General features: G+C 39.3%; 1 protein-coding gene across 12 annotated transcripts in view; it reads left to right on the top strand.

The window, feature by feature from the left end:
• Positions 1-24,378, top strand: part of LOC129767221 (solute carrier family 12 member 4) — a 588,731-nt gene that overhangs the window by 464,823 nt on the left and 99,530 nt on the right. For all 12 annotated transcript variants that reach the window (XM_055767881.1, XM_055767883.1, XM_055767880.1 and 9 more), the window contains one exon: positions 23,762-23,867. In XM_055767881.1, the coding sequence (XP_055623856.1) occupies positions 23,762-23,867 (106 nt within the window). The remainder of the gene's footprint in view (positions 1-23,761; positions 23,868-24,378) is intronic.

The following is a 24,378-nucleotide window of genomic DNA, read 5'->3' as shown; positions in this document are numbered from 1 at the left end:
TTGGTTTGTTGTCTTATTTTTGTTATTCCCCTTGATTAGAACGATTTACAAGGTGGATAGCTACATTTGTTTTCGTTGTGGTATTAATGTATTGAAATTTTCTCTATTGTGATAGATGCGTAGAAATATATCCAATCAATTGATCTTTGTGATCTACCAAGAAATGATCGTGTTATAAGCATTGTAAATCTTTCATTATTCCTTACATGTTCAGTTTTTAGATTTTCATTTTAACTCCCCATATCTTCCTATTAGATGTAGTTCTACGCAGAGTTGCCAACCTTCCAGTTTTTCTTGGATATTGCCAGTATTTTAAAAGCATGCCAGCAAAACTGGCAAAGGCAAAAAAACTCCCGTTGTTTAAAGTTTTTACAGTTTTCTCCAGTTTATTTGAGTAATTTTCAAGTTTTTACTCTCCAAAACATTACTTCTGGAAGGAAAATACACTTCATGTTGAAGACTGTTTCAACGACTTTATTTAGGTTGATTGAGATTATCGAAACTGACTCCACAACGAAGAACGGTCCCGAGAAGCCATCAGGGGCGTATCTAAGGAAAGGCTGTCCAGGCTTGTTTACACTTAAATGTGTTTTCCAAAACATTGCCATAGCGTTGCATGTGAGCAGATTCCAGATAGAATCAAGCCGTTGTGTAAGGAAATTTATTTGCGACCATTTTGATCTATTGTGGTGAAATTTATTTGCTGAAATTTCAACTCTCTTAGAGTTGGAACCCTAAAAAATAATGCACCCGTCAATTACGCGGTGGCTTTCACCGGAAAGTGTTTTCAAACGCATATTGGAACGTAAAGAACCTCTCCGAATTTCTTTTGGATTTATTCTGAGAAATGATCAAGTAGTTGAGATCCGCCTAAGATCATCCAAGATGGTTCAAATGACCCTTCGACGGTCTCATACCCTGAGATTGGAATTCAACCAATCTAAATGACGTAAGGTACGATCAGGAATGTGTTTATTAGGGTGGCATCGTAAATGGTCATGTCAAATTTCAAAAACCAACCATGTACATTTTGTTCATTGGTCCAAAAAAATGATCTGTGTAAAATTTCAGATCGATCGGACATGATTTAGGGGTGCCTCAAAGCGCTCAAAGTTTTAATTTTTTGATCCTCGAAAATTTTCCAAGGGGAGAGTAAAGGAAATTTGGAAAATCGATTTTTTTTCTTCGATGCCAAATGACTTAAAAATGCATGAAACGTTGAGATCTGGTGTCATCTCGAAAAAAAAATTTTGCCCTTTTTTTTCGGGACTTGGCCTGAGAGGCAATGAAGGTATCGAATTTAAAGAACCGACCATGTACATTTTGTTTATTGATCCAAAAAAATTCTCATTCGCGCATGATTTAGGGGTGTCTCTAAGCACTCAAAGTTTTGATTTCTTGGCATCGAAAAAAAATTCGATTTTCCAAATTTCTTGGAAGATTTTCGAGGATTAAAAAATCAAAACTTTGAGTGCTTTGACGCACCCCTAAATCATATCCGATCGATCTGAAACTTTACACAGATAATTTTTTTGGACCAATAAACACAATGTACATGGTCGATTTTTGAAATTCGATGATGAAATTTTTCCCATACATCCATTGCCACCCTAGTGTTTATCTAGGTGCTGCGGCATAATGTTGATCAACGAATAACTGACAGTATGTAAACTTTCACACAACGGCGTAACTGAATTCAAGAGTAATTCAATAGATTTTAACTCACACTCTGTAATCAAGTTCCAAAGAGTTTTTGTTTTCAATGATCCTTTGATCATCAACATGACGATATCGGATCCAACAGATTCCATAAATGGAAGCATATTCCGATTGTGCCACTTCTACCTCTTCCGAATATGTGCGATCGAAATGATATTCAGGATATCGATAATGAAGAAGAAGAAGAAGAAGAAGCAGAAGAAGTGGAGCAGGAACAAAAACTATGCGACGAATTCTAGCTTCCAAAAATTATGTAGACATGAATAATGAAAAATCTGGATTAGTTAGAATGACTCAAAACGTAAAACAAAAGTATAATATTTAAATTATGATGTATAATCACAAACAGGATTAGGAAAATTAAAAATGCTACTCACCGAAAGTGTCACTACGAGATACAGTAATTTTTATTGATATTTTAAACAAAATTGAAAAAAAAATTGACTTTTCCAGCTTTTTCCAATTTTTTTCTCAAATTATTCACAGCTTTTTGGAAAAATTGGTTGGCATCTCTGGTTCCACGTAAAAAAGGGCTTCCAGGAACAGCAAAGAAATACCAACAATATTGAAATTGGTATAAACTTTAGATACTTTATATACTGGTAGAGAGAAAAATAGATTACATTATTGGTGATACTTTTTTGATCGAATTTCGAAATAAGTTCTCTTGCATCACTGCTGTTTGATCCAGGCGCTACGTGATGATGCCTTAGAAATGCACGAGAAAGTTTAGTAATCTGTTTCGTCGCTGAATTGGAAAATGTGTGGTGTTTTATTTTTCTGCTGGTCGGAAAATAGTTTTGATCAGATGTGGATATTCCTGATGTTAAACTTCACACCACGTGATTGACTACAAGCGGATGCAACGTTCGACTAGTTTCTCCTAATCCCTCTGTAACTTTCTGTTCCTTTTTTTTGTTTTCGTGCAAAATTTTCGCCTCATGAGGCAGCAAAGTCTTCAAATACTTTTTATATGCTGCAAAAATTTATTCTTTAGTAAAGTATATTTGATGTTTTTAAGCCTAGTGTTCGTTGATTGCTCATGTCTAAATGTTTTGCTGAATTATTGGTAATGGATAATGGAGCCGCTATTTTTTTTCTAATGGAATACTGTTGTTTTATCATCCTTGAATATTTATTAAGAGACGAATTATTAGTCTTTCAATTCATGAATTTAACGAGGGTACCAATGCGCCAGATAATTTGTATACTCAGACCGAATCTAATTGACGTGTCTAACATCATAACATACGAAATGTTACTGATCGATTGAATAAGGATTTCTAAAAAAGGCAGGGCTAGTAATTTGCGAATCCACTTTTACCCCCTCGGATCTTAAATCCTCATTAATTTTCTAAGAGATCACCTCCCCAACAAAGAAGACGTGGAAACAAAATAACATCGAAACCCTTTCCGATTTAACGACACGACCAACAGAAAGGCAATGATTACGGCCAGTCCCGGGTCGACCTACCGCATGTACGAGAAACACGCCCCTCACGGCGGACCACATCGGTGGTCTTGGGTCAAGGGTTGCCTAATTTCCCGTCCGAAACAGGAAGCTGCAGAAAGCTTTCTTGCTCGAGTGTGAGGAGCGTACAACACAACCCTCGGCCAAATACCCATTCGGAGGGAGGCTGTTCGCTGAGTGGGTGTGTAGCTATGTATGCCATACACCACATTTGCCACACACACAAAAGAAGGTTGAAGGCTAGTGGCTGCCCGGTTATGAAGGAAAAAATCCTCATTCACACGGAACACAAGTTTGACTTTGCTGCCGCAGCGACACAAAAAATAACGTTTCTCGCTTTCTTTTTTTTTCTCAGTGCTGTTCAATAACGACTAATTGAATGAGAATTTTGGATTATTTTTTTTTGTCTGTTGTTGGCAGAAATTGCTTTATCCCTCGAGCCATGCTTTGTTTCCTTTCCCAGGCTCGCATTGGCCACCGATTTGCAGCAAAATAGGGTCAAAAGGTACGGTCGAACTAGCAGAAAGAGTTATGTGGTTAATGCATGTATTAAAGCTATATGAAAAGATTGCGCCTCCTTTGAGTTGTGTTTTCGGCTGGACTATCTCCACAGATTAGCTCTTTGTTGGGAGGAACGATATAATCTGCCTACCGTCATCCTGTGGAGGGGGCATTTTATTGTTCTTTAGAACGTTGTTTAGGCGAAACGAATTTAATCTTTCTTCCTTATTTCCATTAGTGGTTTTTCTTAGGGGTATGAACAATAGAGGTAATTGCTGCATCACCTTAGTTGAAAAGTAAAGCATATCAGATTTAACTTCGCGAAATCCCTCGAGAAAGGTGCTCTCAACGAAGTTAACAAACAGCAAATGGAACTAATGAGACAATCTACTTTTACGAGTTAACTCATTCAGTTTGCCTCTCGCGAACTAACAACATTACGCGACGTGCTTTATGAAGCACATCTAGGAATATCATCCCAGTGCAGCAGTGCCGAACAGTTAAATTGTTGATACATATTGCCAGTTATAGCGACACTGTTCAATCATGAAAATATCTCGAACATAAATGAAACGATAACTGAAAAAAAAAAAAAAAAAAAATGTATCCACTCTTTCAAGACACTCCGATTTGTACCATTCCGAATTCAAGGTCATATTCGACACAAAAACTTCGAATTTCTTGACACAACTACAGTTTCCCTTTTTTGCAAACTTATCTGCAAAAATAATTTTAGTTCTAATAGAAATTATCCCGAATTATTGATGTTGGATTTCCCGCACGGTATAACTATCAACATCCAGTTTTTTTTGTCAAATCGTAATTTTAACAGTGAGATTAGCTATTCTACTGAAAGTTTATCCGTTTCGTATCATCAAACTAGATTTCCTTGACAATCTTCCAAAAAATATATCAAAGGACATAGGATGGTATAGCAGTCACGTTCACCGCTATACCACTGCACAATGGTCCAGGAGATGCATTTATGTGTAAATTAGCATTTGGAGCTCGACAGTTATTCTCTAGACAAAAACTGTCTTAGACAAAGTTGTTACTCATGATAGAGCGCTCGTTTTATGTTGTCAAAAAAAGGGTGACCAAAAGTGTCGATGATATAAAAAATCTAACTTTATTATCTTTATAGATAAAGGTAAACACAGTATTGTAGCTCCAATTATTTGGGACATCTTTGTAGAACAAAGTTTTTCTCTATCTCTTGGAATAACCGATATAGCGCCTTGTTTCTAAGTTACGTTAAGGTCACAATGAAAAAACTGTTTTTTTTTTGCTCTAACTTTTATATTTCAAGATCTACACACAAACTGTCTTCGGAAGACTTATAAAGCTTACTAATACAAACATTTTGTGATGCAGATTTTCACTCAAAATTATTGATATTTCTTCCCAAAAAATACGCTCTCTTCAATTGTTTGTCATTCGTTCTGGGGCAAAAATAAACAAAGTTTATTGACGGCATTTAAAAGAGCATATTTCACTCTACATGATGTGTGATTTTCAACATTATGTTATTTTTTGTGTTTGAGTAAATTAAAATTGAAATCATGAGTTTTTGGATAAAAAAACATCAATAACTTTAAGTAGGATTAAGATAATGACAAGTTCTGCATCGCGAAATGTTGGAATTGATAAGCACTAAAAGTCTAAGATAGTTTTGATGTAGAACTTGAAATATAAAAGTTAAAGCAAAAAAAGCTGTTTTCTCATGGTCACCCTAATGCAATTTAGAAAAAAAGCGCTAGTTAGATTTTCTTTATTTCATCGACAGTTTTGGTCACCCTATTTTTGATAACATAAAAATGAGCGCTCTATCATATGTAACAACTTTGCCGAAGACAGTTTTCGTCTAGAGAACAACTGTCGAGCTCTAAATGTTAATTTCCACTCAAATACATCTCCTGGACCATTGTGCATTGACGCCGGTAACTGATCCCTCATACTGGCCTACCGCAAAATTTTTCACCTCACTATTTTCATTTGTTTCAGTGAGTAGGTTTAGAATACAACAACGAAACTTTCACTTGAATATAAACAGATCGAATAAATGAATATTTCAATTTGCTCTGAAAATAACGATTGGAAACAGGGCAACAATATATTGAGGCAGCGTGAATGAAATGCAGTAGATTCATTAATACGTTGAGTCCCGCGACTGAGTTTTCCGTCTGGTTCGCACCGGTCTCATTAGAACGACAGTGGACTATGATTTTTACAAAAGTACAAGTTAGCTTCTTTTAATACAAGTTAATATTGCTACTGAATTTTCGTATTTTTTTATTGATAATAGAAATTCAACCGGGTGAATAATCATCTAAAAACTGAACTGGAAAATTTCGACCGCTTCTAACTCGACCATTTCTTGACAGATCGTAAAGATATTGCATCAATTGGTTGTAAATATTTCTACGTATGAATAAAATTTTGTTTTATTTTACTATATTTATTTATGTATGCATTTAGAGATTTTTTGTCATAAACAATTGAATAATTGTAGAATGACAAGCCCTTTCTAAACGCACTAAACTCCACGTCATTTTTGGCTCAATTGGTGTACCTCAAATTGGACCCTCCATTGATTGATTGGCCTTTTTCAAGGCTACACCCAAAATTGATTTTTAGCTCATGTTTTGTCATCCCGATTTGTGATATTAAATGAAACATAACCTAACAGAAATTGCCATGACTCTCAAATACTGGTTTTTTATTTTTATTTATAATGATACTACATCCCATTGAGAGATTAGATCTTCTTCACAATTTTTCGCCAATAGTCCCGATCCATGGCTGCAGTTCTCCAACTCCCTGCTGCACCGATTCTTGCCAAGTCCTGCTCCACCTGGTCCAACCACCTCGCTCGCTGGGCTCCTCTCCTTCTTGTTCTTACCGGATTCGATGCGAACACCATCTTTGCAGGGCTGCTGTCCGGCAATCTTGCAACATGACCTGCCCATCGCACTCGTCCAGCCTTGGCGACTTTCTAAATGCTGGGTTCGCCGTAGAGTTGCGCCAGTTCGTGGTTCATTCTCCTTCTCCATACTCCGCTTTCCTGTACACCACCGTATATTGTTCTGAGCACTCGGCGTTCGAAAACTCCAAGCGCTTGTGACTCCTCTTCAAGCATCGTCCATGCTTCGTGCCCATAGAGAACAACCGGTCGAATTAGGGATTTGTACATGGTACACTTCGTACGGGGTCGGAGCTTGTTGGACCTCAAGGATTTGCGGAGCCCATAGTAGGCACGACTTCCATTGACAATGCGTCTTCGAATTTCACGGCTGTTATTGTTGTCAGTTGTTATCAACGAGCCAAGGTAGACAAATTCCTCTACCACCTCGAGCTCGTCGCCGTCGATCACAACACTACTACCAAGAAGAATCGATCAGTCCCTCCAGCTAGCATGTATTTAGTCTTAGACGCATTGATCCCAAACCCAATCAGCCCTGCTTCGTGTTTCAGTCGGGTATACAAGTCGGCTACCGTCGCATGTGTTCTTCCGATTATGTCCACGTCGTCGGCGAAGCAGATAAACTGATTAGACTTGTTGAAAATCGTGCCCCGCATGTTGAAGCCCGCTCTCCGCATAAACCTTCCAGCGCCACGTTGAAGAGCAGACAGGAGATTCCATCGCCTTGTCGAAGTCCCCTGTGATTCTCAAAGGATTCCGACAGCTCACCTAAGATCCGCACACTGCACCGCACACCGTTCATCGTTGCCTGAATCAGTCTTGTCAGCTTTCGGGGAAAGCCGTGTTCGTCCATGATCCTCCATAGCTGTCGTCGGTCGATTGTATCATATGCGGCCTTGAAGTCGACGAAGATGTGGTGTGTAGGGACCTGATACTCGCGGCACTTTTGGAGGATCTGCCGCAGTGTAAAAATCTGGTCCGTCGTCGAGCAACCGGGCATGAATCCGGCCTGATAACTTCCCACAAATCTACTTACTATTGGCGATAGGCGGCGGAAGAGGATCTGAGACAAAATTTTGTAGGCACCATTCAGTATTGTGATGGCACGATAGTTCCCACAATCCAACTTGTCGCCTTTTTTATAGATGGGGCAGATTACCCCGTCCTTCCACTCCTCCGGTAGCTGTTCTGTGTCCCAGATCCTGACTATCAACCGGTGCATACACTCTACAAATTTTCTCGGACCTCCCTTGAAGAGCTCCGCTACGAGGCCATCCTTACCAGCTGCTTTGTGGTTCTTGAGCTGATTATTGGCCTCCTTAACTTCACCCATCGTCGGGGGTGGTACGTCGTCGTTGTTCATTGCACCGGTGTAGTCCTCCTCAACGCCGTCTAGGTCTCCTGTCTGCGCGCTGTTCAGGTGTTCATCGTAGTGCTGCCCTCACCTTTCGATCACCTCGCGTTCGTTCGTCAAGATGCCTCCTTCCTTGTTTCTGCACATTTCGGCCCGCGGCACAAAGCCTTTGTGCGAGGCGTTTAGTTTCTTGAAGAACTTCCGCGATTCTCGAGAACGATAAAGCAGCTCCATCTCCTCACACTCTTTCTCTTCCAGGCGGCGCTTTTTTTCCCGAAAGAGATGTGTTTGCTGACTTCGCTTCAGTTTGTATCGTTCCACGTTTTGTCGAGTAGCTCGTTGCAGCATGACTGCGCATGCTGCATCCTTCTCGTTCAGGAGCGCTCGGCACTCGTCGTCAAACCATTCGTTCCGTTGTCCTCGTTGTTCATACCCGATGACGGTCTCTGCTGTGCTGCTAATTGCTGATTTTAAGGAGTTCCAGTATTCATCGAGGGGAACAGCATCCAGTTCGTCTACCCCCGGTAGCGCAGCTTCAAGACGCTGCGAGAATGTTGCAGCAACGTTCGGCTCCTGTAGTCGTCGTAGGTGGTACCGTGGTGAGCGCTGGTGTCTTATGTTATTGACAACCGACAGTTTAGAACGCAGTTTGACCATCACCAGGTAGTGGTCTGAATCGATGTTAGCGCCACGATAGGTTCTGACGTCGATGATATCCGAGAAGTGCCGACCATCGATCAAAACGTGGTCAATTTGTGTTTCTGTTTGCTGTGGTAATCTCCAGGTGTAACGGTATTGGAGGCTGTGCTGGAAGAAGGTGCTACGTATGGCCATGTTCTTGGAGGCAGTGAAGTCGATAAGTCTTAGGCCGTTTTCGTTGGTTCGCTGATGGGCGCTGAACCTACCAATTACCGGTCTGAATTCCTCCTCCTGGCCGACCTGAGCGTTCAAATCAAATCAAAATTTGATGTCGTGTTTTGGCAGCGATCGTATTCACGCTCTAGCTGCGCGTAGAATTCTTCTTTATCGTCATCGGTGCTAGCTAGATGGGGGCTGTGGACGTTGATAATGCTGATATTGAAGAAGTGGCCTCTCATCCTCAATCTGCACATTCTTGCATTGATCGGCCACCAACCAATCACCCGTTTTTGCATCTCCCCCATCACGATGAAAGCTGTACCCAGCTCGTGTGTGTTGCCGCAGCTCTGATAGATGGTATATCCACCATGGAACGATCGCACCATCGAACCTTTCCAGCATACCTCCTGCAGCGCTACGATGTTGAAATTGCGAGCTCTCAATATTTCCGAAAAAATTCGGGTACTCACAAGAAAATTGAGAGACTTGCAGTTCCATGTTCCGAGTTTCCAATCTCTAGTCCGTCTTCTTTGCGTGGGTCTAGTCCAATTGTCCTGTCTCGAATTTCTTTGTGAATTTTCCTGTGCGTTTTATTTTTACGGATGGCTTGTAGGGCCTGCACCAACCCAATGTCTCGCCGGAGGACCGTCGTGCACAGCTCTTTTTAGAGTCCCCGCTGGCACGAAGACAGTGATCAGCCGCCCCTAACATGGAGATCAGACACTGTTTTGAGCCGCACCTCCATGGTGTGAACAGACGCTCGGATAGGTAACTCCATCCCTGTCAGCATACGACCAAGATCCCACCGGGGTTGGTTACCCGATCTTCACTATGGTTACTCGTACCCGAGCCGGCACCACGGGGAGGTAGGGATAGGAGTTACTGGACAGGAAGCTGTGGACCACGAATGGGGTCTATTTTATGCCTGCAGGTACGCGAAGTACCGATGGTGCGCTTAGTCCAGTCATTTACCAACAAATACTGGTACGCATTTGTATAATATACTAGCTGACCCAGCAAACTTCGTCCCGCCCAAATTTTTTTTTTTTTTTGTTATCACATACACGTTCTCTCACGTGCGCTTATCATGGATCCAATCGCAGAACTGTTCATTGATAGATCTTCTAATCTACCCTTCAAAATTACATTTTACTATCAAATTCCTAGTACTATTAGATTATTGTCAGACAACTCTCGAGCAGAACTCGAGGAAGGAATTGTCCGATTTAGGGCTGTCTTTATTCTATCATATTTTCTGCATTTCATTTATTCCATGTAACGAAGAAACATGTTATTTGCAAGAGTTGAAAAATCTTGAACGAGAATTGTGTCTGTAAATAATCTGATATTATAATTATGAGTTTTTCTAGAAATACTAGGAATTTTATAGTAAAAGGTAAATTCAGCGGTGTCGATTAGAAGATCAATCAATGAACAGTTCTGCGATTGCACCCATGAACTTGCTCATAGTGAGAAAACGTGAATGTTTGAAGTTATTGATAACAGAAAAAAAAACAAATGTTGGGCGGGATGAAGTTTTTCGGGTCAGCTAGTTTAACTATAATTATAATATTATGTTTTATAATGTGTAAACATACTTTTATAGTCCTTTTTATGTATTTCGCTATCTGTGTCGGACTGTTGTGCAACGTTTAATAACAATATCTGTTTCAATGTAAATACATGTTATTTTTTATGTTTTGTGTAATACAATGTTGCATGTACTTACTGTTAATTCAATTCTTTAATTTAAATAATGTTTCAATTGTAAACTATCGTAAATTCTCTGTTAAGCTTCCACGTTTGTACTACCTATCGAAACTTCTATTGTTTAGTGTTTGTTTACATCTCTATTTGTCTCTATTGGTCTTTTAGTTGGTTCTATTGGTTGTGTTAATGTGACAATTGTCAACTTCCCTTTGGAAGGCTACTTATCGGCAGCTCAACGATTGACGCGGTGGTCAGACTGATCGGTTCCCCAACAAGGGGAATGAACTAGATGGAACCCTCGATTATAGAGGAATCAATCAATCATCAGTACAATTCGAATACATAATTAACACATCGAAAAAAACAAAGGTATCCGCCGTGCATATAATTCTATCCAAGGGGATTAATAAAAAAATAAGGAAACTATGTCAACATACAAATGTTGGTCTAACTAGACTCAACATCATCCTGCGTCGCAATCCCCTCTGTGATTCTCCTGCCAGCCAGTATGCGCTGCGAATCGATCAGTTATGTTCTAACCGTGTTGTAGTTAAGTTATCAGATCAGTAATAGCGGACAAAAATTGCCGATTATTCATGGGTTTACCTTCACACGCACTGACGAAACTACCCATGCAGCATAGTCATAGTAACCCATTAGTCAGCAGAAAAAATGTAACAGTCGAACACTAACCGTAATGGCGAAAACAGTGAAGCTACTTCGTTCAGAAGTGTTCAAGGAACGGTACCCCGCCGCGTCGAAAACGGACATCGTGCGGCACTTTGTGGACGCCGGATACGCCCGTTTTGACATCTACAACATCTTAGTACTATTGACAACAATCAGAGCATCGAAAGAAAGCCCGTTCCCGGACGGTCGACAACCGTGAGCGACAAGAAGCTCCAAAGGATGCTGAAGAGGAAGATCGAGGGAAAAGTGGCTATATCGCTGCATGCGCTTAGCCGAGAGGTCGGTGCAAACGACCAAACAGTGAAAATGTACCTAGCGAACATGGACATACACATCAGGAAGCGGGAGTCCTGTCAACGGGTCTCGAAGCTGCAAGCAATGAAGCAATGGATTGGCTGGGTTGTTTAAAAAAATCGAAAGTAGTACCCGAAACAATAAAAAGCAAATAGATTGATTTGCTGGAAGAGATCTTTTGTGAATTGTACAATGTTTTAGGATTGATATTGGTGACTATTACCGATCGATCATTCAAGCCGGATCGATTCGTAATTTCAAGTATCTACCAGCGGTAAGAGTTGTGTTCTCCGGTTGAAAACTGAAGGTGAAAAAATTGTTCCGCTGCGGTTGCTGTACATAATAAGCTGAGGCTGAGACATAATTTGGAAATTGTATTGCTTCGCTAATCTGATAATGCTTTAAGCCGTTGAATGCAAGCATTTAGTTTGCTTATATTACAACGAAGAGTATTATATACTTTTTGAATTCAACTATCAAATGATTGTCAAATAAAAAAAACTACATTGCGCCATCTTTTCGAATAAGTCTTGTTAAATAGGCCCTTTGTGATGTACTGCAATGTGCTCGACAATGGAATTTATGATACGGAATGATCTGATGCGTACGTCAAAACTTCATCATACTGGTGCTCTAGTACTTGCATGCATTTGTGCACACCGAAATATGTATTTCTAACACGAACTGCTGAATGAAGCAATCTGGCGAAATTATCATCAACGGTATATCATCACGATTTTGGCAGCCATCCAGCTAGCATTAAGACGGCGGCGGCAAGTGTATACAAAATGACTTTTTCAAAGGTCGTGAGTTCAAAATAAGTGTTCTAAATTGGCATTTTTCTAGACTAAAAACAATTGAACTCAAAAGTTTAAAGTCTCCTTAATTAACCATTCACTCAATCATCAGAACATCATTCGCGAGAACGCCGAGGACATTCAAATGGCCTTTTTCAAGGCCGGAAGATGACAGTTTAGGTTTAGTTTTTCAATTGGTCCTTTTCTAGGTTACATGCGAATAATTGAAGAAAATGTTAGTCATCATCATCATCATCACCATCAAAAAAACACCCCCGTAGAATGGCCGTTTAAGTACAAAGCTTCAAAAAACCAAAACCGGAAGGAGAAGAAAAAATCAAAATGTAATACAGCTCGGACTCGATTATATATCATCACAATTTCACTCTCAACGTTAATTTTCGAATCCAATACATAATTGAATCACAAAAAAGCTATTTTTCCATTAATGTTTCACATTCATACATTAATTGGATTTGAAAATAATTGTTGAAAAAAAATGGTCGACTATATAAAATCGAGTCCGACCTGTAGAAGTAATTGAGAAATTGTGTAGAAACAAAATAAAAATTAATCGGAATGTAACGAAAATCGAATCCATCAACACTAACACCTGTGCCAAAGACATCATTCAGCAACACAATCAATGGCACCAAAGGTTTCTCTCAGAACCTCCAAAATTTTCATGACGAGATATTTTTCCGAGTCAACTAATTCATTTTCTGGTTACTCACAAGACACATTATTATTTGAAAAATTATAACAAATGAAAAAAAAACAATACAGTCAAACCTATTTTTATGCGAGGGATAGAGACCGCACAATCGATTATGTTTTTTTTTCTTTTCATACGTTGAGACATGTTGTATCGTTTTTGTTCGCACAAAAAAAATCGCACATAAAAATGCGTACAGAAACAGGTTTTTATAGTTCTTCGACTCCCCTTTTATGTCCCCGACATTACCCTCCCGTCTTTCTATGATAAGGAGAAATGTTACGGGATATATCTCCATCACAGCGAATGTCTCACTATGTCGCAACAATTACCACCAGATCATAGAGATATAGAAACTTTGAAATACCACTTCTGGCTAAATGAAATACAATACGTTAAGGCCACAGGTGAAACAGCTTATAATCTTGTATAACGCAGTCTTCATTCACCGAAAATTCTTCCGAATCTGTTTTGTGATTATCCAATGTTATTTTTGATGGTCTCAACAGCAGACACATTGTATGCAACTGACATATAAGTGGCGATAAAAACGCCCCGCGTTCAACTTTTAATTGCCGATAAAGTGATCCCAGCTGAACTGTAATCCGACAACGGTCGCAAGAGTGAGAGATAATAGCAAAGTTTCACGTTTCACTATCACCCCAACTCCAAAAGGACAAAAGCTAAGCGAGCTGGCTCGGCTTTGGCCGTTTTGATGATGGACCATTAAAAATCATCCCGTTTACCACAGATGTCTGTTCACTGACCTTCTTCCTTTCTCTCTTTAATTGGGTGCAATGATTATGCGCGGGTCTTTTTTTTCTACCACAAAGTAAGAACAATGGCCAGATATGTGGGGAAAGCCATGTGAGCTACGGTCCAAAATGAGTGCAACTTTCGACTAACTTGGGCGAATGTGAAACTGGCAATGGAAATAGGATTTGCAGTCACTTAGCAGGAATTAAAGTTTGCTTCCTAGAAAAAAGCCTGTCTGTCTTGTAGAAGTTTTCAATAAGCTCCAATAGCGTTTAACCATGAGTCGTAGTTACTCAATTATAAATCTCTGGTTATCACACTCGCAGGATTATCGTTGTGAAGCAAATTTTTTCCATTCAATCGTATGTCATGTGGAAATGTTTTTGCAAGAACGCTTCCAAATCAAATTGATGGATATCCCCTCTCGTACAGATTCTGTTACACATTATTCAGAGAACAATTACAAACATCCCAAACACCATCAAGATGGGTTCCTTCGAGAAGGGTGGATTATTGCCATCGCCGAATAAATCATCCTTCGTATTATCTCAGGGCGCCGTTCGAGCGTAGTATTGTTTCAACAGCCCCAAAGCACTTCCGAGAAATTGTGGGCGCTATTTCTGTAGCCTTCGTATTGATTGGGGCGGAAGCAATCTTCTGTGCTGTGTTTGCCACACTGAAAATGGTAAATGTCACAGACCCCCGAACAGCAGTGGCAGCAGCAACAGGACCGAGTAAAATATTCAACGCTCAAGGGGTTTATGTTATTTTTTCCTTCGTTCTTCCGACACAATCAAAACAAGGATATTAGCGTGAGGTCGATGGCAATATTTTCGTGAGCTTCGCATTACGCTCCGGGTCTGTGCCAAACATGTTCTACCACCGGGGCGGATGGTAGCCGGATTTCGCATTCCATTATGGTTTTGTAGCAAAAAAAATGAACAATCGGCAGAGAGGAAATGCCGTAATTGCTGCATTTATTAAATTTGTCCTCTTTCCAATTTCAACCGGCTTCAAAGCGTGAGATCCATCCGATATCGTAATCGAATTGCCTTTATTAAATTTGCAAAACTTGTTAAAATGACACTAATCTGGGATGCGACAGACACGCCGATGAGATGCGAACCATCGGGAGGAAGTGAGGCTGGAAATGGATGCATTTTTTTCGATTTCAGTCCTGGAAACACATGGGTGATATGTGGGTAAAACGTACACAAAAACGAGTGCATCTGAAATTAAACCAAGAATGTCGCAAATATTGGCAGTAAACAGTCAAATTAAGTATTCCATCGATAATTTTTGAAAACGATTATTTACAGTCGAAAACAGTCGGTGCGAACGCTTCATAAGTTTATCAAGATTGACGAACTCACTTATAACGAACAACTGATCAAAATTGGTCTAAATTTTATTTTAACGATATGAATTTTTCAAATTGGTTCTAGTTGAGCCTTTCGCTTTATTTTGTCAGGATTTTCTGATTCAATAAGAGTTGGGTTTAAGCTTTTAAATTATTCAATGAGGCTTATATGATCTTGTCTTTTTTAGTCTCCACAACTTAAAAAAATCCTATTTCACTTCTGTTCCTGTACCCCTACCGACAACCAAATGTTTACATATATTATTCACGGCCCATCATCAGCCCCGAGCCCTGGTTGTTTTGTGGCCAGACGTCACAGTTGCACAACAGAAAAAGAAAGCACCAAGCTGCATAAAATCTCTGCCTAAGTGTGCGGTTCACCCCGAAACATCAACTGGTGGGTCACTGGGACTAACAACCATCGACCCGGACCACATAAATCCACACGACAGCAGCTTCTCGTTATTATTTGTTAAGCTGTAAGCTCCGCACCGGATGCTGGACGAGAAAGCAAACTTTCATCCTCCGTCGGCTTGTGAATCCCTTCGAGCAATCTACTGACACATATTCCCCTCCCTCAATACCGCACCAGCGCTTCCAGCGCTCAACCCCAGCTGTTGTACCCTGTGCGTGCAAAACTAAAAGACCCGTTGACATCCTCTTTATTAGATGAATTTAGCATGTGCTGTGTTCCACCTGCCTGCCTTTCGGGTCATTACTGGAGCCATATTCTACCTACTACTACTACTTCTTCACTATCATAGATCGTCGCTCAAGCGGGGGCAGCAGAAGATGCTTCCTTATTTCGTCTTCCTGTGTGGAATCGCCTCCCCACCCTCCAAGCCCCTTGTTAGTCGATGGGGTGGATTTTTTTAATTAATATTACATTCAACTGTGGAAAGGAAGTTCTCACCGTGGTATAAATAGAGAGGGAGAGCGTGAAAACGAAAGCGACAAGAGAGTGTGTAAAAATAAATTAGATACAGTGCACTTCTGGGCTGTTTTCAGACCTATTCTAGGGCACAACAAAAATTGTTGGTTGAAATATAATGAATATTCGTTATGTGTTTGAGGTGAATAATAATGGCGAGCTGAATCATTCTCGTACGAGGTACATTGTACGAGAAAAATAATTTCAATCGTTTATTGGAAAGTTGATCAAAAGTGATTTTAATGGAATTACGACGTCATCACGTCTGCCTTGATGAGTGGAAAAATGTTCAAAACAATTAAAACAATTAAAACAAAACAATTTGATCCGGATGTTGGAGTCAAAAGACATGAATTTTATATGGAAAAAAAACCGCTTTGGGTTGGGCAAATACCTAATTTTCATTTCTGACATGCACCATACGCAACAACGAGGCTTTGTGAGTAGGACGCGCACCGCACACCGTGAGCTTATTAGTACGACTAGCGGCCCAATTCCATGTTTTAATAAGTTTACCGCAAAGTCATTGGAATAGCTTCGCTGTTGCACTCGAACAGACTCTCGCAACTTTTTTTCTTTTCCTTTATTCAATGTTTCATTTTTAGTCCAAATGTCTGTATGTCTCAAACTTCTACTCCTTCTCTGCGATCAATTGTTGCTCTTTTAACTTTGTCTTCAACTTTCAACTCTCTACTCTCCACTCTCTGTTTTCTACTCTCTACTCTCTACTTTCTACTCTCCATTCTCTACTTTTTACTCTCTACTCTCGAGTCTCTACTCTGTATTCTCTATTCTCTACTCTCTACTCTCTGCTTTCTACTCTACTCTCTACTCTCTACTATCTCTACTCTCTGCTCCCTATACTCTCTATTCTCTACTCTCTACTCTCTCTACTCTTTACTCTCTCTACTCTCTCTACTCTCTGCTATCCACTCTCTACTTTCTACTCTCTACTCTCTACTCTCTACTCTCTACTCTCTACTCTCACAATGCAATAGTGTGTGATGCTTCACACACTGTGATTACTTCGACACTTTTGGATGGTTCGTGAAGATCCGCAGTCACATCTCAGTTCTCTGACTTGGGTTCAACGATGAGGAATGCTCATCTGATAGGATGGTGTTTCAATGTCGTAGGCGGGGTCAATCTACATTTGGAAACGCAGAAAAACATGTGAGCATGTGCATGAGCTTGAGCTTGAGCTTGGGTAGACTGTACACTTTGCAGTTGCTCTCCGTGATTGACCTGGATCAGCGAAATTGCACAGAGAACACACTGAATGGCGCTTGGGAGTAGCAAACCATTCTCATTGTGCAAGCTTCGATGATTCGAACTTTAAACAGTCAATAACAACGCCACGTCCTTACAGTCACCTGGGGAAGTGAAGAAATGTTAGTAGTTTATTCGCCGCCGAAGGCCAGAAGAGTCGCCTCTATAGAGTGGTTCCCTAGCGATTATAATGGAAAGGATGGTTGTTTGTAGGGAGAAGGAAGAATCAGGATTCACTTTGGTAAGTTCTGTGATTATTTAAACGTTAACTATAGACCAATCTGTGAAACGAAATTCCGAAAATCTTATGTGTCACAACACACGGCAGAGATTTTCTTTAGGTATCCTTAGAAGGAAAACCTGTAAAATTATTTGAACCGTTTATATATTGTATTATTTATCGCACTTTTTGTCGAAATCCAATCGCCACGCCGCACAGTGGGGCCGTTCTGAAAAAAAACGATCAAAAATCTTTTCTCGTCTTACCTTACATTTTAGAGGTTGGGTGTCTTCAGAAAAGTTGTTCAGAATGTTGATTTGGATAATTTGACGGTTTCATTTAAACTTTTACTAATTTACAGTAAAAATTAAAAATACTAACTTTCTATATTTACGAGATAGTTGAGTTATGTTTTCAGCAACATTGTAGAGCTATAAATTTCATGAAACTTTCCTGAAGATACATAGTATCTATCTATCAGTCCTTCAGAGATATAACTGTTTTTCTGGGAAGACTATCTCAAAACTAGTTTTACTTTGAGACCTGATAGTGAGATAGAATCAGAAATTGATTTATAAATTAATATAATGCAAATAAACATCAATAGTAGATAAAGTATGAAGAAAACAGAGCAAAATTGAGTAAATTGCACTGTAAAAATTGGTATAAAAAGTGATGTTCCCGAGAGTTCCCGAGTTCGAATAGTAGTTTGCCGTATACTCCAAGCCCTGACGAACAAAATGACGTTGAGTATTGCTGCACATACGTGCACATTTTTGAATAATTTAATGAATAAATGTGACATATTTTCGCTTTGTAACCACTGTACATCGCAATGGTGTCATTTAACACTAATAGTGTCTTCAACAAAGTTATGTGCTTTCATGTTATCTAAAACTTTGTGGAACATGTTGAGTTGATATAATGTATTTTAGTCAAAAAACTAGTTTTGAGATAGTCTCCCCAGAAAAACAGTTATATCTCTGAAGGACTGATAGATAGATATTATGTATCTTCAGGAAAGATTCATGAAATTTATAGCCCTACAATGTTGCTGAAGACATAACTCAACTATCTCGTAAATATAAAAAGTTAGTTTTTCTAGCTTTTACTGTAACTTAGTAAAAGTTTAAATGAAACCGTCAAATTATCCAAATCAGCATTCTGAACAACTTTTCTGAAGACACCCAACCTCTAAAATGTAAGGTAAGACGAGAAAAGATTTTTGACCGCCTTTTTTCAGAACGGCCCCACTGTGCGCCGGAGATAAACTTTATGAAGCCTGAGAAGGTAACCGAGAGAACTCCTCCAAAACCAATTTGATCGTTGATATATTCCGTTATTCGATTCTTATCGCGACGATGAAGAATCATATTTGAGAAACCTGAGAATATGTTCTTATACGCGTCCTTTTTATCGAACTCCATTCTCGAAATTATTTTTGGAAAACCTGGAAGGTAACAAAATTTTTAATTCTTCAAATGCAGTTTTACGCATGCATACAACAAATCGGCGAAATTGTCTTTATCATTATCTATTTATCTGAAAATTATTCGATCTCGCGAGACGCGTAACGCTGTTAAATTTACCGAGCTAAACAAATATTGATAAGACACCCTCACAGCCCCTTTCGCCACGCTGACGTTACGTATTACCACTAACAATCAGTTGAAAATAATTCTCTTCACAACTTTTCCTAATCTTTTTTCAACGGACAGGAAAACTACGAAAACTTTAAATAATAAGTGATTCATCTGTTCTTTGTCTGTGTATGTTGACGAACTTGAACTACATTGAAAGTATCAGATAACATATCAATACACTATTATGCTCATTAAACGTATTGAAGCAGTTTTCTTCAATTTCCATATTCACAAAATTAATAAAAATCGTTTTACTCTTCGATTTCTCTTTTAGCCTCGCTCTAGATAACGAGCAGTCAACAGAATATGTTAGAGGTGGGAGTTAATTTGAGATTTTTTAAATTGACCTTTTGTTGCTTTGCCGTTCTGCCACTCGTTCGCACCGCTCAATGAAAACTTTCAGTAAGTTTGCAAAGCTCTTGCAATCAATGGAAATCAACAAAGAAACAACGCTTTGATATATGCGTTTATTGCGTGGCTTTTGACATAGGACTATGTCTCTGATTTTGATATAGGGGGTCACTCTACGACAAATGTAACGATTCATTAAGAATTTTCAAACGCATATTACTCAAAATCGTTATTGCGACATATGTTGTGTTTTATACAGTTATTTTTTTGTTTGAAACACGAACAGAAAAAATAGTAAAAAAGTTAAGAATTTGACGATTAAATATGGAATTTTTTTTCTATTGCGCTAACCACTCGATTTCCTCCCCGACGCAACAAGCAATCTTTTTGCCTACAATTCGGCGTTAGCTCACAATATGTGTAGTATGTTCCCCATATATGTCTTCCTTAGAAGCCCGCTTCACTTCCTCGAATGCACTTTCCCATTCCTATACATAAGCAGAACATAAACATAATACGTAAGCTACACGAACTTCCCAAGAGAGCACTCATGGCCATAGGATATTCAATATACATCACCTGGCTATAACGTTATCACAACCCCCTACAAACAATGTTCCGGACAATGTGGCAAAGAAGAAGAAAATTATATTTTTTATCCATCATACACTTCTGTAGTCATAGATTTATTTGACTTGGGTTTATATTTATGTAGATCTTACCTATTTTGACTTTTGTTTAGAAATGATAAATGATGTCTTCTTCTGCATAATTTAATAAACAGGAGAACAGGGTATTAAAGCGTAATAATAACATTTTTGAATAAAATGTGGTTTTGGATTGTACCACGTTATCTCATCTAATCCGTATAGGATACTAGTTCATACAGGAACGGGGTTTTCAGGGCTTCCATTCGATGTATCAAAAGAGAATAAAATACAGATGTTTAACAATGAAAAAAAACTCAATGCAATTACTATACATAATCATAGCCCTAAGTCAAAATCTCGTCCGTACCCCTAGGCTCAGACCCATCAACTTCTTGTTAATGTGTGGACCGGTCCCCTGGACAGACAACAGCGTATGAACAATCTTGTCGTGACTGACCAAAGCACGCAAATGCTATCGTTACCGACCAACATTTCACTTTAGAGTATCGTATCTACAATTCCCTTCCATAAAGCAGAAATTGAGAGCGTGATAACCGAATCGCTTCTAACGTGCGAATCCATTAAGATAGATAGATCAGGCAAGATTTAAAAAGCCAATAATTATCGAGAGGGCTTTTCGAATCTTGCCTGCCATCAACTCGAGGAAATAGGAAGAACAAAGTTTACGCCGTCGTTCGAAGGACGACGGCGTAAGTCGGGCTCTTCCCGACTACATCTTGGCAGACAAATTAAGGCTATCTATGCAACTTTCTGTACCCAAGTCTTGATATACGCTTGGAACGTGATGACAGACTCATTTTTAAGAATTGACCTTCCACTTATTGGAGGTATCGAAGCTGTGCTTGTCATGCAAACATCAGGGGCCAAGAACTGTCAACATTGTCAGCTTGTATTGGCCTCCGATCGTTGCGGCTGCTATTCGAAAATCTTATACAGTTGTACCCAACAGCTTTTCTCTCAGTAATGAAGTATGGTAGTTTTTGTTTTCGAACAGCTATCAAAACAAATCACGTTAAACTCGGACTCGGCTTGGAATGAAAAGGGTGTAAGTGATTTGATCGATTTCTCTACATCAACTCTCTCTTCTGGTCCTAACTTAGCTGCAGGTTGGAACCTCATCTATCGGATTCTATAGCAAACTCAAATTGGAACACTTTTGCAGTTGAGTTATTAATCAAAGAAAAAGTTGACGAAGAGAAATCGATCAAGTCACTTACACCCCTAGCATTCTACGCTCCTCATTTCTTATGCTGTGTGAATCCATTATTGATCAGAAATTTTGAGTACCATCGGAGATCTTTGTGAACCTAACGGGACTACTTTGGAGATTCACCTAATATTAAATTCCACTGTGTGAATCATTTCCTTTTTCTGAAAAAAAAACTCAATAATTGTTATTATAAGACTTACCAGTTCATACTATTACGACTTTTATCGTTGACGTTAGAATACGCTTTTGAACGTCGTCCGGACTAAGAACTCAGAAGTATCCTTTGCCAGGAGCAACTTTCACAGCAATCGCTTGTAGAAGTTGATTGAAGAAAAGGGGCAGGTCTTAAGTGATGGTTCTTCGAAAATCGAGCTACTACAAAGGTGGTGGCATTCCTGTGTCCAGTTACTAATACCAAGGTGGTAGACCTTTCCTCAAACAAGTTGGCAATGAGTCGCTCACAGCGATCATAACCTGAAAAACAACAGAGTACATCTTTTCGTTCGTATGTTATACGGAAGCGTGATACTTTATTACTCTTTCAATAAATTAAAATGCCCTTAACTATGTAACAGTGACATGAAAATGTCCAAAGTACACATCCCAAGATATATTGAGTTGATTTAGCTGTTTTTTTTTATTGTAGAGAGGCTGCATTAACCTTCTACAACCCAACTCCGTCTTTAGACGGGCTTCACGGATTTTCTTTTCAATTTATTCAGACATTATTTTCAATGTTCACCTCCATTAGAAGTCTTTAGAATATTTTCATCTATCACACATACACACTGGTTTTATGCTGGCAGCTTTCTGCGAGGAGCATTTTATGTTGAAAGTCGGAAATTCGAGATAAAAGTGGAATGGGTTTTTTAGACAAATAAAAAATTTGGGTCTTAGAGGGTTAAACAATAAAGTTTATTCGCCTCGTATTAATCGTAGATTGAGTAACAATGTAATAGAAAATAATAGAAAAATAAATTATATAATTTTGCTTCTTAAAACGCAACCGAGCCTGTAAAAATGAACGAATTAAAAAAAAATGTCAATCTTTCATATCGTATCATCAAATGACATCTACTGTACAAAAACTGAGTTCTGCCAATTTAAAAAATAAATAAATATTTACGATCGTGTACATATTGATATTGCTTGAATCATGGTTCCAAGTCCCGCTTCAAAATAAATTTATTTTTGAGCAATAGACAATCCAAAACCAATGCTCCAGCAAAATAGAAGAGATACTTCATTCGCTGTAACTCCGATATAAAGCAATGTGGAGCACAATAAACTTGTCGCGTATATCTTTATCCAAACCTCGTATAATGTAACATTTTTGCTTCGTATACAATGCTCCTGTTGGATAACCACCACCCGATCAGGGGGTTTCTCCAAGTCCAATCCACTGTTTATGAAACCGAGAAAATATTTCTCCCAACACAACACAGCGATGGATAGAAAATCCACCCGATGGGGATAAATATTTCATCCCATCTAATGGCAGTATATCGCCTCCTTCAGGTAACTCTGGGCTCCGACTCAACAACGGTGCGGTGAGTCTCGGTGAGGTTTTTCTGTCTCCTCCACAGAACGATGGAACGATGGAGAACGGATTTTTATAGGGCTATAAAAACAACCTACCCGACCGTCACGAATGTGGACTAGAATGTCTGTCATTTTCTGGTTCCGCTAGGAAGAACGGATCTAGCGAGAATTTCTAATACGCCATCGGCCAGGTTCATGAAAGTCCAAAAATAGCATCCCGATGGTTAACTTTTTATCACTTACGCCGACCGCGACCCGGACCCGGGAAAAAAGTTAGGTTCAGGTTTGTTTGTCTTATATACCTCCTTTTTGTTTCCTTGCCCAATGTACCGAGAAAGCAGCCATCAATAGAAGACAGGCGCGCCATGTAACTTGTCGAATGCGCACAAAGACGTGAATTTAAGTTAGAAGTATTCCATACCGGAGCAAAAATACTGTACGGTTGATATCATCTTTCATGTGTTGGGGGTTTTTGGCAAGTCCTGACCTTCGCCCCTCTGGACGGAAGCTGATAAGTTTGTCAGTCGAAGAATGTTTTTATTGTTGTGGTTACGGTTCGTTTGTCAGCCGCCGATTGTTGTGGGGAAGTTGTTGTGGGGTCGCAAAAATTTACTGCCGCAGTTTCCCGTTGCCGTTGATGATGTGTTCGGAGTAATTTTTCCAGCGAAGGAGATGGAGGTTATAATGGACCAAAATGTTCTTGTTGATATCTTAAAATTACAGAGAAATAAATCCAACCCTTTCTAATGGTTTACTTATGTCCCCTTTTCTTGCAGACGTACATGGCCCCATGGCTGTCGATATTCGGCGATTTCACCAAAGATGCATCGGCGATGTACAACAATTTCCGCGTCTATGGCACGGGGCTGCTCTGCGTGATGGGTAGGTATCATATTCATTATGAACACATAGTAGCTGCACCCAAAGTTAATTTTTAGCACATGTTATGGCATCCCGATTTATTACATTAAATGAGCTGAAAATAACAGAAAATGTTCTACTCCCCAATACATGTATATCATTTGTATAATATATATGCTAGAGCCAATATGAGCGAGCGAAACAGGAGACACATTTAAATGAAAGCATATGAAAGCTTTTCGTATAGTTTGCCCATATACGGCCCAGGCAGAGAAAGATATATTATCGTACATGTTCTTCTTCAGAAATCTTTTAGAAAACACTTTCCAACTTCATTTCATGATGAGGTGTAATATTATCACGCTTTTGTACAACAGCACTAGTAGCTATATGGATAGCGCGGTCGTCTGAAATATCTTTGCATTCCAGCCGGCCTTTGTTCGATCCCCATTGACGTCGTATGGACTTTTTTTTTGGCACAATCCCAAATGAAATGAGAAAAGAAAACAGAAAGAGATGTCTGCTCGCATAC

Source organism: Toxorhynchites rutilus, chromosome 2 (genome assembly GCF_029784135.1).
Source record: "Toxorhynchites rutilus septentrionalis strain SRP chromosome 2, ASM2978413v1, whole genome shotgun sequence".
NCBI classification, from domain to species: Eukaryota; Metazoa; Arthropoda; class Insecta; order Diptera; family Culicidae; genus Toxorhynchites; species Toxorhynchites rutilus.
This window is presented reverse-complemented; position numbering and strand designations above follow the sequence as displayed.